General features: G+C 38.6%; 1 protein-coding gene across 3 annotated transcripts in view; it reads right to left on the bottom strand.

Moving 5' to 3' along the window:
* The window catches only part of sfmbt2 (Scm like with four mbt domains 2), a gene marked incomplete in the record, with an annotated part of 54,418 nt that overhangs the window by 2,708 nt on the left and 35,544 nt on the right, over positions 1-16,166 (bottom strand). For all 3 annotated transcript variants that reach the window (XM_014018233.1, XM_014018230.1, XM_014018231.1), the window contains 13 exon segments: positions 389-558; positions 685-860; positions 2,838-2,947; positions 3,367-3,506; positions 7,667-7,734; positions 9,617-9,659; positions 9,778-9,891; positions 10,005-10,131; positions 10,396-10,626; positions 11,843-11,944; positions 12,696-12,793; positions 13,553-13,802; positions 15,179-15,267. In XM_014018233.1, coding sequence (XP_013873687.1) covers positions 389-558; positions 685-860; positions 2,838-2,947; positions 3,367-3,506; positions 7,667-7,734; positions 9,617-9,659; positions 9,778-9,891; positions 10,005-10,131; positions 10,396-10,626; positions 11,843-11,944; positions 12,696-12,793; positions 13,553-13,802; positions 15,179-15,267 — 1,718 coding nt within the window.

Raw genomic sequence — 16,166 nt, 5'->3', positions numbered from 1 at the left:
GGTTATACATAATAAAATATATCAAAAATATATTTCATTTGTATAAATAAATAACTGATTGAACTGATTTTGGTTGCCTCAGTCTAAAAATAAGAAAAGAAATCTGACCAGAGATTTGTGGTAGAAAAATAAATCTTTCCTATAGTAAAATTTGCACGGAGCAAAATGTGTGTGAGCAGTAAACTCACTGCAGCCGAGCAGAAAGTGGTGGAGGTGCTATTTTTAGATAAATCCATCTGGTCTGCAGCTTTTATCTACGTTTTCAGCATGAAACTCAAGCTGTCAAGACTGAACTGAAAATGTTTAAAGATTTTCCATCTTTATTATTTGTGGGTTGAGATTGCTCACACTCCGCTACACACCTGTCATCAGTGGTGCGTTAGCTCACCTGTGGGGAGCTTGCAGGAGCGTAGTCCACAGCTGACGAGCGTCTTTTCTTCTGCACAAAGATGGCCTTCCTCTTCTTCCTGCGGCGCGTCGGCTTGGCCAGGTCGCCCTCCCCCRCCTCCTCCCCGCCCGTCGGTTTGGACAGCTTCCTTTTCTTCCCGTAGTAATAAGCTGCGGACGCCCAGCCGGTGTTAAAAACAATGCACGTAAACTCAGCCACTCAGAGGTAATTACACAGCGCGCTGCAGCTCTGGGCCTTCTTCATAGCTGTGGCGCAGGATAATTACGCTCACTCACTGTATTTGGTTTTCGTCTGGACGGAGCAGTTCTCCGGGCACTTGTCCGCAACGAGGGCGGGGCTGAAGAGGTTCGGGCAGCACTGCAGCTTCACGCACACCTTCCTGCAGAAATCTGGGATCTGATCTGCGAGACGTACGATCCTGATGGTGGAGCGATAGGTTTTCCCTTTGTATCTGTAGACGAGGAAAAGTTACACTTTTATTTTGAAAAAACTGAAATGGTGAGACTATTTTAATTTCAATAATACACACAGACTGAAAGACGAGCTAGTTAATAATAAAAAATTTCCGGGTAAACTTTTTTAAAATTTATTTTAGGATGTCTAAAAAGACAAAATATATGCAAAAATACAAAAATAAAAGCTGCAACTAAAGCTTTTGGGTTATTTTATGGCTTACATTTGTGTGAATTTTTATAACYTTTAGAACTTCCTGATAGAGAGGAGACAAACATGGACAGGAAAACACATAATTGCTGTTTTTGTGTAGTTTAAATGTACTTCCTTTCATTTATATATAGGTCAGTAAATGAAATATTTTAGGTTTTTTGCTGATTCTTAAGTTAAGTAAAAGCAACAAGAAGCCATCTTTTAATTTCTGTGAATAGTTGAGGTGGTTTAGAGTAACGTGCTGTTCAAACTTAACCATTAAACCAGGTGAACTGATCAGTTTTTATGATCTGAAACACATTTTCACACATTTTTTTACATGTGTAAATTAACACTAACGTTCAGTCTTGAATCATAAAAACTTTTGCCAATTTTTTGATTCATTATTTGTGTTTCCTCAGTAAGTTTTTTCATAGTTGGAACAAMTTGTGTTTTACTTTACTTAGTGGAACTATTTTACACTGGAAGAAAGATGTCATGCCACTCAACTTGAATACTTCTACACAACAGGCTCTGTGTTTTTAAAGGATTTCTTTTTTGACACTTTTAAAGAAAAGGCACCACGATTTTCCCTGTCATTTTTCTGTCCCAGTAAAGTGAACCCTTCTGGCTGTTAAAGAAGAAAAGCCTCATCAGTGTCTGAWGAAATGTTCACTTATCAGTATAACCTCAGTGTCGATGCTTGAATCTCAAATAATCTTTGAGAAAATTAAGATATTGTAGAAAACGATCAAGTAGTCAGCAGAAAATCTTGGCCTTGGTGTTTCCACTACTGCACAAGTAGGGCTGCAAATGTGAAAACATAAAGAACTAAATAGTGAAGGAATATTACGCAACAAAACAACCACCAAAACTGAAGTTCTTTATAGAAGACCTAACTTGAACGTCTTCAGCAGTAAAAACAAGTTACTGTAAGTCAAACCAGTGATTTGTTTTTAAAAGGTTTGCATAAAGGAAGTGTTTAAAAAAACACAAACCCTCAAGTTCCTGCTTGTGAACCGACTCAACAGTGAGCACAGAAATAGCTGCAAACATGCTGAAGTTATTCTGTATAATTGTTGTTTTCCCCACCTTTAAACACTGAAACATGCTCCAACAACCTTTTAGTTATATTAAATCTGTTGTTTCCAATGATAATATGACTAATCAGTACAAGCTTTACACTGACATGTTCAGAAACCTGCAGAACTATAAATATATGTTTTATTGACCATTGCAAGGTTGATGAATTGAACTGAGTGTTTTTCATCCTTTAACGCGTCACAGTCAGAAGTAAATTGGCTCTCTGGGCAGCAGATGCCCCAGAAAATTAAAAGTAACTCGTTCGGGTCGTTGTGAAAACACCCCTGCATGAATGTGATCAGTGTGCTCCGCGGGCCACTGCAGGTGACTCACTTCTGACTGTCTGCTTCTTTTTCTCCTTTTACACAGGAAAAAAAAAAAAAAAAAAAGAGGCCAGTTTCTGATGAGAAAACATCCAGCGTGCAGCTCGGAGCTGTGGAATAATTTAACTGTGCGCAGCCAGCAGTGAATGAAAATGCAGACTTTACACAAACTGCTGCAGCGACTTCTAAAAAAAAAAAAGGGTGGAAAACTGCGGCGAGGAGGGACTCGTGAGGCCTGCTGCTGGGAAAGATGTGCTGCCGGATGATTTATTACGATTTAAGCGTGAAATCCTGGAGTGGCAGCTTGTGATTTGAACATTAAAACGTGAACGGGAGCGGAGCGTGCGACGGGAGGAGAAAAATGTGTGTTCCCTAACTTGGCTTTGAGGGTCTCCTCCTGGCAGTCCCAGCTCTGATCCTCCAGCTCCTGCAGCTCCTTCAGGACTCGCCCGGGCTTGTAGGCAGCATTGATCAGCATGCTCAACAGCTGCAGGCAGACGCAGAACAAAAAAAACCAAAACAAATATTAATAAAGACTCACGTTTTAAGTTAGAAGAATCCAGGGTGGAGGAGGAGCCAAACCAAACCTGAAAGTGTGGACAAACTGCAACACAAAGTGTGCGTTTGTGTGTGTGCGTGCACATACAGAGAAACAGTCTCTGGAGAAATTAAGCATCTGTTTTGCTGAGCAGCACTGAAGGTGTGTATGTGTAAACACGTTTGACTGACAGCTGCTCACATTAAAACGAAGGCACTGCTGAGAAACGGCAGGTGGTTAACAAGACATCTCTGTCTCGCCCTCCATCGCTCACCTCCTCCCTCTTCCCATCTCTGTGGAAAGTGTGTAACTCTTTGATTAAACCCGCTCTGCTGTGTCGCCCCCCCTCCCACCCTCGCTCAGCCCACCTCTTTGAGGACCAGCGTGCATTTGCCGGGTCCAACAGCCTGCGGCAGCTCTGCGATCCGTCCTTTGTTGAGGTAGGGCCCTGAGAAGCAGCGGTGGTTGACAAAAATCTTGGAGCAGCAGTATCTTCCGTTAGCCAGGCCTGGGTTAAATAAACAATTAAACAGGGTCAATCACAGGTTTTTAAGGGTACAAAAATGTTACAAAATGATAAGAAAAATAAGGCAACAACTTCAGTTTGGGGTTAATACATGTGCGCTGCTTCTACTAACATACTGTATATTATTATTGTTTTAGAAAGAACAAGAAAAACACTCATTTTAAAAGACTAAATCTATCTGGTTTGTGTTTTAGATTCAGACAAAACTAAAGATTTCATCCAATTCAATAAATCACAGTTTATTTAGACAAAAGAGAACATTTATAACTTAGGCTCATTTACGATGCTTGTCATCAGATGGACCTTCAGCTACGAAAAAAGTTCAAAATACTGATGAAAACAGAATAAAACCAGTGTTTCCCCTATCATTAACCCGGGGGGGGGGGGGATTTTTTGTCTTTTTAATTTAAATAACACCAGATCACATCTAAGAGCTATTTCTGCAGCGGCTCCTCCACATTCCCCTCTCTTCTGAAATGCCAAACTTGGGAAAAAAAAAACAAACTAAAATGTGGTTCACGTTCTGCGTCATCAGTGCTGAGACACGCAGAGTTATGTGAGTAAGTCTTTGCCGTAACACCCACGCCCCTCCAGAAGACCAACTCCCTAGGGGAAACACTGAAAATGTTACACTTATTAAGACGATGCATAGAAAAAAAAAATCAAAACATCAAAAGTGTGTCAGTTGTTCAGGACTTTAAAACTGGTCGACTTCAAGAAACTACATCTGTCTTAATCTRAAGTGGTTGGTTCAAGTCAAAAATTTCAAACCTGCAGGAAGAGAATTCCTCATGTTAATCCCTCATACAGAAAAACCTGTTCACATCAACTTTAAAAAATATTTAAGATAACTAAAAACCTTAGAGGAATGTTTCTGCAGAATTAGATTTGGCATAAAACAGATGAAAATGTTGTTTACTTAAGAAAACTGGTTTTGGACTCTCTTTCTTGAATCTTTTGTAGTACATGTTACTATTTTAAAGACTTTTTGCTCAGTTTTTTTTTGATGCGTCACGGATTTCTTTAACGACCTTCCTGATCCAAAAATTTAGGCTCAACTCAAACTAGAAAAGTTGAAAAATAAACTAACATGAGACACAGCATCGAATTTTTTTAGATTGTATAATGTTACTCTTTTGTTTTAGGAAATATCCTGTGGTGATTTATGAATATGAGCCTCTTTCTCCTTTTATTATCTTGTAGTTTACTCATTTAYTTTGTTCAGTATATTACCTGGCCTTAATAAAAAAGTTTTTTTCAATCCAATTTGGAGGAAGGTCAWAGAAAATTTGCATTTCTCAAAAGAATTATAAACAAACATGCTTAATAAACTTGAGGAGTCTTTTTTTAATACACTATATTGATCCCCTGGTGGGGAAATTAAGTCTCTGCATTTTACCCATCGCACATGTGAGCACACATGTTGATGAGTTTTATCTGAACTCACAGCTCGTGTTGGGAGACGAGGGGTGACGGTGGTTTCCTGTCAACCAAACAGGTGCTACAACTTTCTAAGAACTACAAGTTCATGTTTAACTGTAAGATTATTAAGATGCACTAGTGTGTAAAAAACATTACAAAAGCAGWCCATTTGGTTTTCTCTCACAACACTCAAATATTTCAATTTTTCCAAACATTTGAAAAACACAAAAACAATAAAACAACAAAAACAGCCGTCGCTTGTATTATTTATTTCTTTTTCTCTAATAAAATAAAAATACATCCTCCAACAGAGTTGATTGTGTATTTTCTGCATAACTGCTGCTTGATTAATGCAACTCCACTTCTTGAGTGTAAAGTTTGATCAGAAACGACTCAGCTGTGGTTTAATCAGCTTTCCTGTTAGCAGTTTGTGGAAATAACCCACCAATTAAGCTAAACTGCCACTCTTTTYCAGCCCACTCGAAATCAGTAAGAGGAGTTCAGAACGAACCAGCAGGAGAAGACTGCTCTAGTTTCAGCAAATTATTTAGTGTCCATGCGAGGCTTCGGGYTTTCAGTCCATCCGTGTCAAACCCAGGATCAAAGCATGGATCGTTGTTTGATCGATAAATCAATCTGGAACATAAGGGGGTCTCGTCCCCACCTCTCCTCCCGTCTCGCAGGAGGGTCGACTGAGCGCCGCTGCCCKCCGCCCTCTTCCCGCAGCCCCCCCGACTGCCACTGGCACCTGGAACTTCACTGCCAGGGGTGAATAGTAATTAGAAGACGAGATGAATATTCATGAAGGAGTGGGTGATGAGGAGTGTGGAAAAAAGAGGACAAGGGTCTCCTGGAAACAACACAGAGCCCGGCTCGGCTCTCTGTGTGGAACACGCATGTCGTCTGCAGACTGAAACTAAACACCGCGCTCACAGTGAGCCGGAGGAGGAAGTGGGACTTTGGTTGAGTCTAATCTTTCTCTGCTCACCAGTCAAGGTTAGGTTAGATGCTGAAATACAACTTTAGTCTCCATTTCTCTAATGTTTAAAAATAAGTCACGTGTTCCTTACGTTTTATCTCAAGTAGAAATATAACTCAGCAGAGTCAGCGTTAGGGAACAAGAGTTCAGCTCAGTTATTTTAAMCACTTTTAGGCGCATCTGGAAGTTCAAATGAAAGGAAAACTGCAAAGAATGAAATAATTTCTAATAAACTGCTAAGATGTATCTTGTAAAGCTTATTATTGGCTGTAACTAATTAAATTTAATTTCTCCCACGGTCACTTCTTGACTTCCTGCAGGGTAAAAAACAAGCAGAACTGGTGCCAGTTTGATCTAAGAGAAAAATAAAAAGTTAAAACCAATGAAAATGTAAAAAACTGCCTTGAACTTATTAAATGCATTTTGCAGAAGCTGCGAAGTATTTTAGATTTTTATAAATTATTGCTCAGTTGCTGTATATATAATCATTTTATCAGAAGAAACCCTGTGAATTACCCCAAAAATCACCAAAAAGATGACTTATCATTATCGGTCCACTTTTTCCAGTACAGTCAATTGGATATTTGTCACTCTTACTAAGTTTTGCAAATCAAACCAGTTCTTATTAATACAAATGAGAAACTTACAGCTGTGATGGTACCTGTGGTGGACAAAGTACTCAGTTTCCTTACTTGAGTCAAAGCACTGATCCTACTGGTCAAAAATTGCTCCAATAAAAGTAAAAATAGTTCTATCAAATTAATACTTAAAGTACTGGAGTATGTGTTTACAAAAACACTAAAATACTGGAAGTAAGTTTTTAACAGTGCATTTCACTTGAGTTTCTTCCAAAATAATTGGGAAAATTTTCTGCTGTATTGAACAGATTAACTCCAAATATATAAAGTTAAAACAAATGCATTAGTTTTACACAGAGCTTTTCTAAACGCTCAAAGATGCTTTAGTTTCCTGCATCATACATTCACTCCTCAGTCACACTCTGTGGTGGACGTATGGCTGCCATTCTGCACCTACGGACCCTCCAGACCACCACAGATTAATACACGGGGATGCTGGGTTAGGTGCTCAGGAACATAACAGTATGAGCTTGGGCAGGGATTTGAACCAGCGACAACCTGGTTGCAGGGTGAACACCTACCCACTGCACCACTGAAACTATCTTTTACAAGAGCTGTCAGCTTATTTATCTCTACAGTCACCACTTCAAGGACAAGACTTCGAATAGTTTAAGTATTAATGAATAATTAATGAGCTCTAAACCTAATCTATGCTTTTTRAGTAATTTGTAATATTTGTACTAATTAACTGAACTGAAAATAATATTTGTTACTACAAACTAGAAATTCCTTCCTCCTGTACATGTTTTCATTAAGCTACAGTAAGTAATAAACTACCATGGCTTTCCAGTTTATCAAGTTCTGCACAAAACTTTGCCGAAAACCTGTCAGCACAAAGTACTTATAAAAGTACGAGTTCAGAAAACAGAGACCAAAGAAAGACTAAACATACAACAAACAAATGTTATTTTTGGTAAGGATAATCCCAGATCATATTAAAGGTCTAAATTAGATTAGGGTTTATGTACAGATGAGGAACTGAAAACACAGACTAACTACTGATTATCAGAAACTCATGATCTCTGTGAGGGAAGGAGTATTTGAAGAGTGGGGTTTTCCTTCTACAGCAGCTCATTAACATTAATTACTGGGCTTTTGATTACCTGGATCCATGGCGACCGGCTGGCAGTGGTTCACAGGAGTCGTCTCAGTCGGCTGGGAYGGAGTCGACCTGCAGGAAAAACGCCATCAGTCCGGTTAGAATAATCAATAAAATGATCTCACTGATCTAATCAAACGGGAAACAATAGAGAAACTAAACGTCGGCTCAGGCGGTCGATCGGTCCGCTCAGCAGCGACCGCAGTTTAAGTCAGATTTAGAAGCAGGTGGGTTAGAAAGAAATTAGTGGTTAGATGAAAAAGCTGACAAAGGGGCGCTGAAGACCTCATATTTCTCCTGCTCCCTAACCGAGCCCCCACCCTTGTCGTGCTCCCGGTGCAGCGCTCGCCAGCACAACGTGTAGTTTGTCAAGAAAATCAATCAGCGCCTCGGGAAGGCAATTTCTGCTCTGAAAAGCCACTGTTTCAATTAAGAGCCCTGAGTGACAGAGCGGGAAGGGAGGGAGAGGAGAAAAGCCCCCGAGGGGGATTTTGTTTTTTGGCTCACMGGTAAAAAGGCCAGAAAACAAAAGAATAGAGGAATAAAACTACATTCCAGGACAGAAATGAAAGATTCCAGCTGTGCTTGAGTCAATTTACACAATCCATGCGCAGCCACATTTAATCTGTCGATTTCTATTTAACGCTTACTTCAAAAACAAGGAAGCAGTTTTTATTAGTGTTTAATGACAAGAGACCATCCAGACTGCACTTTGAAAATATTTTCTCCTAAAAAGTTCAGTCAGACTTTTACTGACATACCGTCTTGATGCCTGAGCAACCGTTTGGTTTCACTTTTATAATCTTGCAGCTGGTAATTATTGGTAATTATTTTAAATGATCATCTGGATTTACTTCCTTTTACGGCTGGTAAACTAGAGTTTATTAAACAAATGAGTCAGCAAGAGTGTCTTTTAGCTAAAAGATCACGCACACCTTAGCTGACCAACATGCTATTATGTTTTTTAATTACAATCATTCCCATCAAACTTAAGGTTTTGACTGCACTAAACATTTTTATGTAAAAAAATAACAATGTAAAATATTTTTTAAACAAAAGCAGTGACAAAACATTGGGAATTTTTGTTTATTCTGTGACCCCTATAATAACGAATAATTTAATCAAGCTCTTGGATAACAAAAGCAGGAACATCACACAAATAATATTCAAAAATTTTAGAAATTGCTGAATACTGCTGGCCAGTTAAACAACCCATTAACCAGTTCCTTTTTCTTATGAAGCTGTGCAACTTTGTTTGAAGATGTGGAAAGAAGTCTATATTCACATCAAAATCATGAAGTTGAGGGAAAAAATAGGCATTTTTTTTTTTACATATTTCAGTAAAAAAAACACATTCAGCATGTTTTTTAATGAAAAATCTGGTGTAAACTTCTCATAAAAACTCACTTTTGATTCTTTGTAGGAGTTTATTATAATAGAAATAAGACACAGTACTTTGTGATGAATTCTGAAACTTTGTTTCCTTAGTTGTATTTTCAAATAAGCCTATTATAGTTTTTATATRTTTCAAGTTGATCTACAATAAAATTATTGTAATAAACAAATTGAATGTGGGACATGATTCACACTAATTATTACAATAATTTGGACCACAGTTGTTTTTTAAATTCTTTCTTAAATCCAGGAAGTGGAAACAGCTGATCAATCATGTTCACTACATCAGAACTTAGATAAATGTGTTTCCATCTCCACTTTTGCACAATAGCTTTTTTTTTTTTTCATAAAATCCACAAACCACCTCAAGCAAGTGTAAAATCTCCTTTTTTTCAAATTTTGCTGTTTCCATCAACAATGTCAACTGCAATACTTCAAAAATATGCATAAAAATGTTGATGGAAACACAACTAGAATTTAATTAGAAATTCTTGTTTATTAGAACAGAAGACTTTCCATAAAACTAAAAATATCCCAGCTTTGAGTTTGTGTTTCTTACTGTTTTTCTGGTTGAACGACTGCTATCTTCTTCTGCTTCTGGCCTGCAGACAAAACAAAAATGGTCCACAAGATAAAAAGCACATTTTTAATCTCTCCAGAGTTTCTCATTCAGTCATGCAGGAGACATTTCCTGAGAATGTTTGTGTTATTTGTACATACAGACAGGTTTGAGTGGAGAGGTTAAAGGGTAACTGTTGGCCTCACACCAGCCAACAGGAAAGATGTCCATGGATTCAACGTCCACGATACACTCTGACAGGGGCTTCGCCACACCTGGAGACAGGTAGACAGYAGAGGCAAAGGAGGGGGAGGGAGCTGTCAGTCCATTTAGGAGTCAGCTGATATTTCATTCTCACACACACAAACACGCAATCAGATGTGTGTACCTTCCAGTCGGAGCCACAGCAGGCGTCCCCTAACCTGTGTAATCTGAGCCACACACACCTCCGCCGGTCGCTGAGGGTTCACCGCCTCCAACCACATGTCTTTGGCAAAGCTTCTGTTCTGCCATGTCTGCAGAGAAACACACACACAAGTAACAGAGAGGGTTAGTTTTACAGCCGGGGTAGATCCAACCCGACTCAAGCTCAGATTACAACCCAAACTGCACCTTCCTCCTGCTGCAACATAAATTTTAAAGGCTTACATGATGATAAATTCAGGAAATAATGTGTCTATAGTTTGAGGCATAAAACATGTTACAAACTAGACGTAAGTAAGTAAGTAAGAAGAGAAACAAGCAGAGATGTGATCATTGTATCATTATGAGCTTCCTACGTCAGGAAAGCAGGCATCAGGAGCCGCTTCAGTCCCGCTCTGCTTCAGGTAATCGGCCCAGTCGAAGTCCTGACCCTCGTAGCCCCGAGGCTTCTCCAGAACCACCATGTTCTTCAGACACCACTGGACCGGCAGGATGCAGGGCGAGTTGACGTGACACACCACGGACCGAGGCTTGGCATCAGCAGAGAGGTCGTCCAGCGTCACCTGGAAGTAGCTGTCGTTGTAGACCTGAAACGGAAACAAAAAGAATAAAGTTTTGTTTATACTTTAGTTTTTTTTTTTAATTGTTAAAAGACAGTTTAGTTTGATTGGAGACAATAAGTTGAACACATGGAGCAGCATTATAAAACACTGAAGCTATTTTGTGTGTTTTAATCAATATATCAATAACTTAATAGTAAATTAATAAACTACAATTTGTTACATGTAAAACATATTTTCATCTAAAATAATATATTTTCAAAATAAGAAAGTTTATTATACATATTTTTAATAAATTATGAGTAGATCTAATTCCTTTGCCTGGTATTGATAATGGATAATCAGCACTCGACTAAGTATTTAACAATCAACTAAATAAACAAATTTATATTCAGCCAGGATGTTGTGTTTTTACGTTGTCATAAATCAATGTTTGTTTTATTTTTGTAATCTAAAACCGAAGAATTACGACACAAARAATTGAATTTAAACCAGTTCCTCAAGCTAAATACATCTAAAACATTTTAGTTTTATTTTATTGATTGCTTGTCCAGAAAATGAGATTTTTGTTTCTAGTTTGCAATAACAACCCCTCCTAAAAACTCTAAGTGTATCAGATGACAAGAAATCTAAAAATTCAAATGGCCGCAGAGCCACCGCTGAACATCTTGACGTTGCAACAGTTCAAGTTTCACAGCCATAAAAACGCTGATCTGCTTCTGAAATGTGTTGCTAAGGAGACAGAGATGCATCGGTCTTGGTTAGYGAAGATGGTGAACAGCTTCAGGCTAATCTGAAACACGGGTTTGGCTTCACCCTGGAATTTATTTTTTACACAGAATTCGTCACCGAACAAAGCCAGGAAGGATGAAACGATTAAAAAAAAGCAACAAATAAGCTCAAGTCATGATTTTATTAATTTTTTTAAACAGATTTTTTTGTTTTCAGTTGACTTGTTTAGGATAAACGTCAAAGTAAAAGTGAAAAAATCATGGTTACGTGTCTTGTGGAAGCTCTGAAGGGACAAATTTGAGCTAAAATACCGAAGGACTTCCATGAGACCTTTTCAGCTGGATTCCATTCTGTGGAATCCAAACATGTCAGGAACAAGGTCACCTCGCTTGAATAAACATGCAAAAATCTTTTTACCACAGTGTAAACGGCAGCTGAAGCACTTTGAAGGGAGGAGGAGGAGGAAGCTTCTTTATGTTTACTGCAGATCACCGTCTTCGCCGGCACTCACCTTGCTGACAGAAACGGGGCAGATCTTGAGATGATCCCACGGAGAAACCATCTCCAGCTTCATGCCCGTCTTAAAGRAGTGCTTGGGCAGGTCTACGTGGTCCTGACACAGTAAAGTCGAGAATATTAGACAAATGTGCTCCACTTTTAATGATTCACACACATTTAGGTCATGCAAAACCTGCTGGGTGGCCACGTGTTAAACTGATGACTCCTCTGTCAGGATTCTTTTTTTTTTCTTGTTTTATTTCGTGGATAAAATTGAACAAACTGAGCGTGGTTGTTCCTGAAGGGCACACACATATTTCCTAAAACACTCCTGTTTTCCTTGAACTTTGTTGAGGATTTCTTCAGTGTCCTTGTAATGTTTTTGTGTTCTCCTCTGTCCTTATTACCATCGGGGTTTTTTCCACTTCCTTATAACGCTCTTATTTAACCTGCTTTTCATTCACCTCCCTTAAAATGTGCAGAGCGTGAAACYACATTATCTAGTTTTCTGTTTGTACATGAGGAGCTCATGCGAGAGCTGAAATCCCTCCCTTAGAGTGCAAACTGAAATCAAAATAAAACTGAGAAAATCTAGGAAAAGAGCCTGAATCAGTTCCTTGATGTGTTGATGTTAAACATTAGATGATTATTATGAAGAATTGATTATAATCATAATAAAACACAAGCAAGCCAGTAAAGCAATCATGTTAGCTTTATTCCGACTCATTTCTTGTCTGGTACATTTTACTGGAATTTCTGTGTTTTATTTTAAAACCTTCAGGAAAACCGAAGCACAGCAGGTGAACTGAACGTGGGGAAAAATGTGAAATCAGAAGAAAGTGTTTTTAAGACTCCTAAAGACTCACCTTGAAAACCTCGAGCGGCAGAGGATTCTTCTGCCCTTCGAGTCGAGTGTCCTCCAGAGCTCGCTGCCAGTCAGCGGGGCTCTTCAGACACCTGAGRTCTGAGCAAAGACAGCACAGTGGCTTAAAAAAGGTCACACACACTACGGTYTGGTTTGTAGGCTCTTATTGTAAAATGACAAACAGATAAAAAAGAACAACTGAATGATTCATAAGTGATCGGAATAAAAAAAAAACAGCAAAAGGTGAGTTCTGAGTTGCTTCAGTCAGCAAAAAAAGAAGAATATTCCTTTAAATTTAAACATTTTTTAAATTGTTATTAAATAAAATGTTACTAGTACCAGTTTTAAAATTGTATCCATTTAAAGAATCTGTTCGAACTATTAGGAGACAATTTCTGGTTTTTGCAATTCTGATTTTATATTTTCCTACAATTTTGCTCAACCCTTGACAGAAGAATGTGACTTTTACAGTTTGTGTTTCTCAAGATTTGTGTGTCAGAAAGGTTATTTAAAAAAGGAAACAGATAAATTTTACGAAACTGGAAAATAATTTATGGAATTCGAGTCGTAGGAATGATTTGTTTTCATTCATTCTTCAGCTTTTACCAGTTGAAGATGTTGCCTGGATCAGCCACACTCAGCTGATCACAGGACCAACACATGGACACTCAGCTCAGTTTAAAAATCACTGAACCTAACATGAACATTTTTAAAACAATGGCAGAAAACCCAAAGGGAAAAACCTACAACTGAGCTAAAACATCACATAAAAACTAAAAACATTGTAATTACTTTTTAGAAATGTTTCTTCTTGCCAGACTGTGTAAAATAATAAAATTCAACAGATTTGATTTTCACCTCTTGGTGGTTCTAAGGCGAGACTGTTTTCGAGGGCCCAGCCGAGGGGACGGAGCCTGACGTCCAGGTAGAACAGCCAAACGTCCTGAGTCTGGTGGTCTTTACTGAGGCCGACGTAACGAAGCCGAAGCCTCCCTCCAATGTTCTGGAGGACTCGGACCGGCCAGTAAACGAAGGGGTCTGAAACGTCTTGAAGCTCCAAGATGGAGCCCTCCACAATCAGATCCACTGTGTTTTTACCTCGCAGAGGCTGAGGAGAGATGAATTCAGAAAAAGATAGCTGCCAATAGGAACGCTCATCTTTCTGTCTCTTTAAGTATATTTCTGGTATTCCATCATCAGTGTGTTAAAAGTACTGAACACTTAATGAATCACAAAACAGTTTTAGGAGTCAAACAAAAAGAGGTTTGTCTTAGATGCTGTTTTAATTTTTAAAAGGTATCCACGATTAGTCGTAACATTAAACTTTATTTGATAAATATTTATTTTAACTGTAAAATAAAGACTGTAAAAAATACTGTAGGCTGTTCAGTTTTGTAAATTTTTTAAAATATATTTCAACACGGAAGGAGCCATTTTATTTCCACACAAAGCATTCTGGGTAAATGATGACGTGGATAGGTCCTCAGTGCGAGGCTGCTAGCGAGCTATATCCACCCTGAAGGTTAATCTTGGACAATATCTGATGATCGACTCTTTTAAATGAAACCAGAGAGCGTTGACAGAGAGGAGAAGGTAGAAATGACTCAGCCTGKAACTGAAAATATGGATGGAGGAAAACAGAGCAGCTTCATGGAAGAAGAACCTCAGCTTAGCCTGTTAGCCTTCACGTTAGCCCTCATGCTATATTGCCTTATATGTATTAGCTCGGCGCTAGTGCGACAAACAAGCTAAACTGAGGTCCTCCATCCATATTTTCAGTTGCAGCTGAGTCATTTTTGTGTTCCCCTCTCTGTCATGAGGATGGAGGACCTCAGTGTTGAGACGAGAATGTGTAGCGCTGAGCTAACACATTTGTATGGTGATAGCATCGGGGTTAACACTAAAGCTAACAGGCTAAGCTGAGATTCTTCTTCCATGAAGCAGCTCTGTTGTCCTCCATCCATATTTTCAGTTACAGGCTGAGTCATTTCTACCTTCTCCTCTCTGTCAACGCTCTCTGGTTTCACTTAAAAGAGTCGATCATCAGATATTGTCCAAGATTAACCTTCAGGGTGGAAATAGCTCGCTAGCAGCCTTGTGCTGATGACCTAGTAGATGTCATCAATTTCCCAGAATGCTTTGCATGTAAATAAAATGGCCCCGTCCATGTAATATATTTTTAAACTTTTAGTTTAAAATGTATAAAAACTGAACATCCTACAGTATTTTTACAGTCTTTATTTTACAGTTAAAGTATATGTTTATCATATAAAGTCTAATGTAACAACTAATCGGGGATCCCTTTAAGAGTTTCAGACTCTTTAAATGTCTGTAATTCTTTTATAATCCAATCTTGTCTTCACTAAAAATTCTTTGTCCTTTATCATGGCACACAGAACTGTGATTTTGCAGGAGAAAAATTTATGTCAAATGTAAAGATATCAATCCCACTGTGAGAGTTTTTTAGTGCGTTTTCATGCTCACCCCTTCCAGCAGGTTAGTCGGTGCCGTCCTGGAGCCCGTCAAGTCCTGAATGAGGAACTCTGTCCAGTCACTGTATTTCTCCTTGATGGCTGTGAAGAGACAAAAACAAAACAAGACAAAAATAATGAAAAGAGTAGAAGGTGTGTAACTATAGATGTAATCTGCAGAGAATAGTCTGTTTCAATAAATGAGTTTAGTTCAGCTGCAAACTTGTTATATTTGTATATATTTTCATCCCTAAAGGTTCAATGACTTCAACAAAATACACTGCCTGGACAAAAAAAAGGTTGCCACCTGGATTTAACTAAGCAAACAGGTACGAGACTCCTATTGGATTATTACTACATGGGCATTACATTACTACATTTCTAACCTTTCATCTGGCAACAAGTTATTTAACCCAACTGGTGCAATGAGTTGCTTCTCATTTCTTAAACATGTTGAAAGACACATCCTGTAGTCGTGGAAAAGATGTCAGTCTGTTTGAGAAGGCTCAAATCACTGGTACGCATCAAGCAGAGAAAATATCTAAGGGGATTGCAGAAACTACTAAAATTAAGAACTGTCCAATGCATTATTAAAACTGGAAGAATATTGGGGACCCATTGTCTTGGAGGGTGCACCCATCGTGCCTAGTGCCCACTGTACAAGCCTGTGGGGGCGGGGCTATGATCTGGGGATTGCTGCTGCTGGTCAGGTCTAGGACACTTATCCAAATGTGTGACCTTTTTATTTTAGTGGCAACCTTTTTTTTTTTTGGCCAGACAGTGTATAACACTCTGCTCTGAATAATTTCTTCTTTCCAGTTTACGGTTTGAAATACAAAAATGTTTCAATGAGCGGACCACTGAAAATCCTGTGGTTACATGAAAACTAAAAGCCAGAACAGAATCTCAGGAGATTTATGTTTTTATTAGTTTTAGGTTATTTAACAAAAGAGAAACATGAGTTACAGTATCAGCTTCTGATACAGTATATTATATATATA

Source organism: Austrofundulus limnaeus, unplaced genomic scaffold (genome assembly GCF_001266775.1).
Source record: "Austrofundulus limnaeus strain Quisiro unplaced genomic scaffold, Austrofundulus_limnaeus-1.0 Scaffold187, whole genome shotgun sequence".
NCBI classification, from domain to species: Eukaryota; Metazoa; Chordata; class Actinopteri; order Cyprinodontiformes; family Rivulidae; genus Austrofundulus; species Austrofundulus limnaeus.
This window is presented reverse-complemented; position numbering and strand designations above follow the sequence as displayed.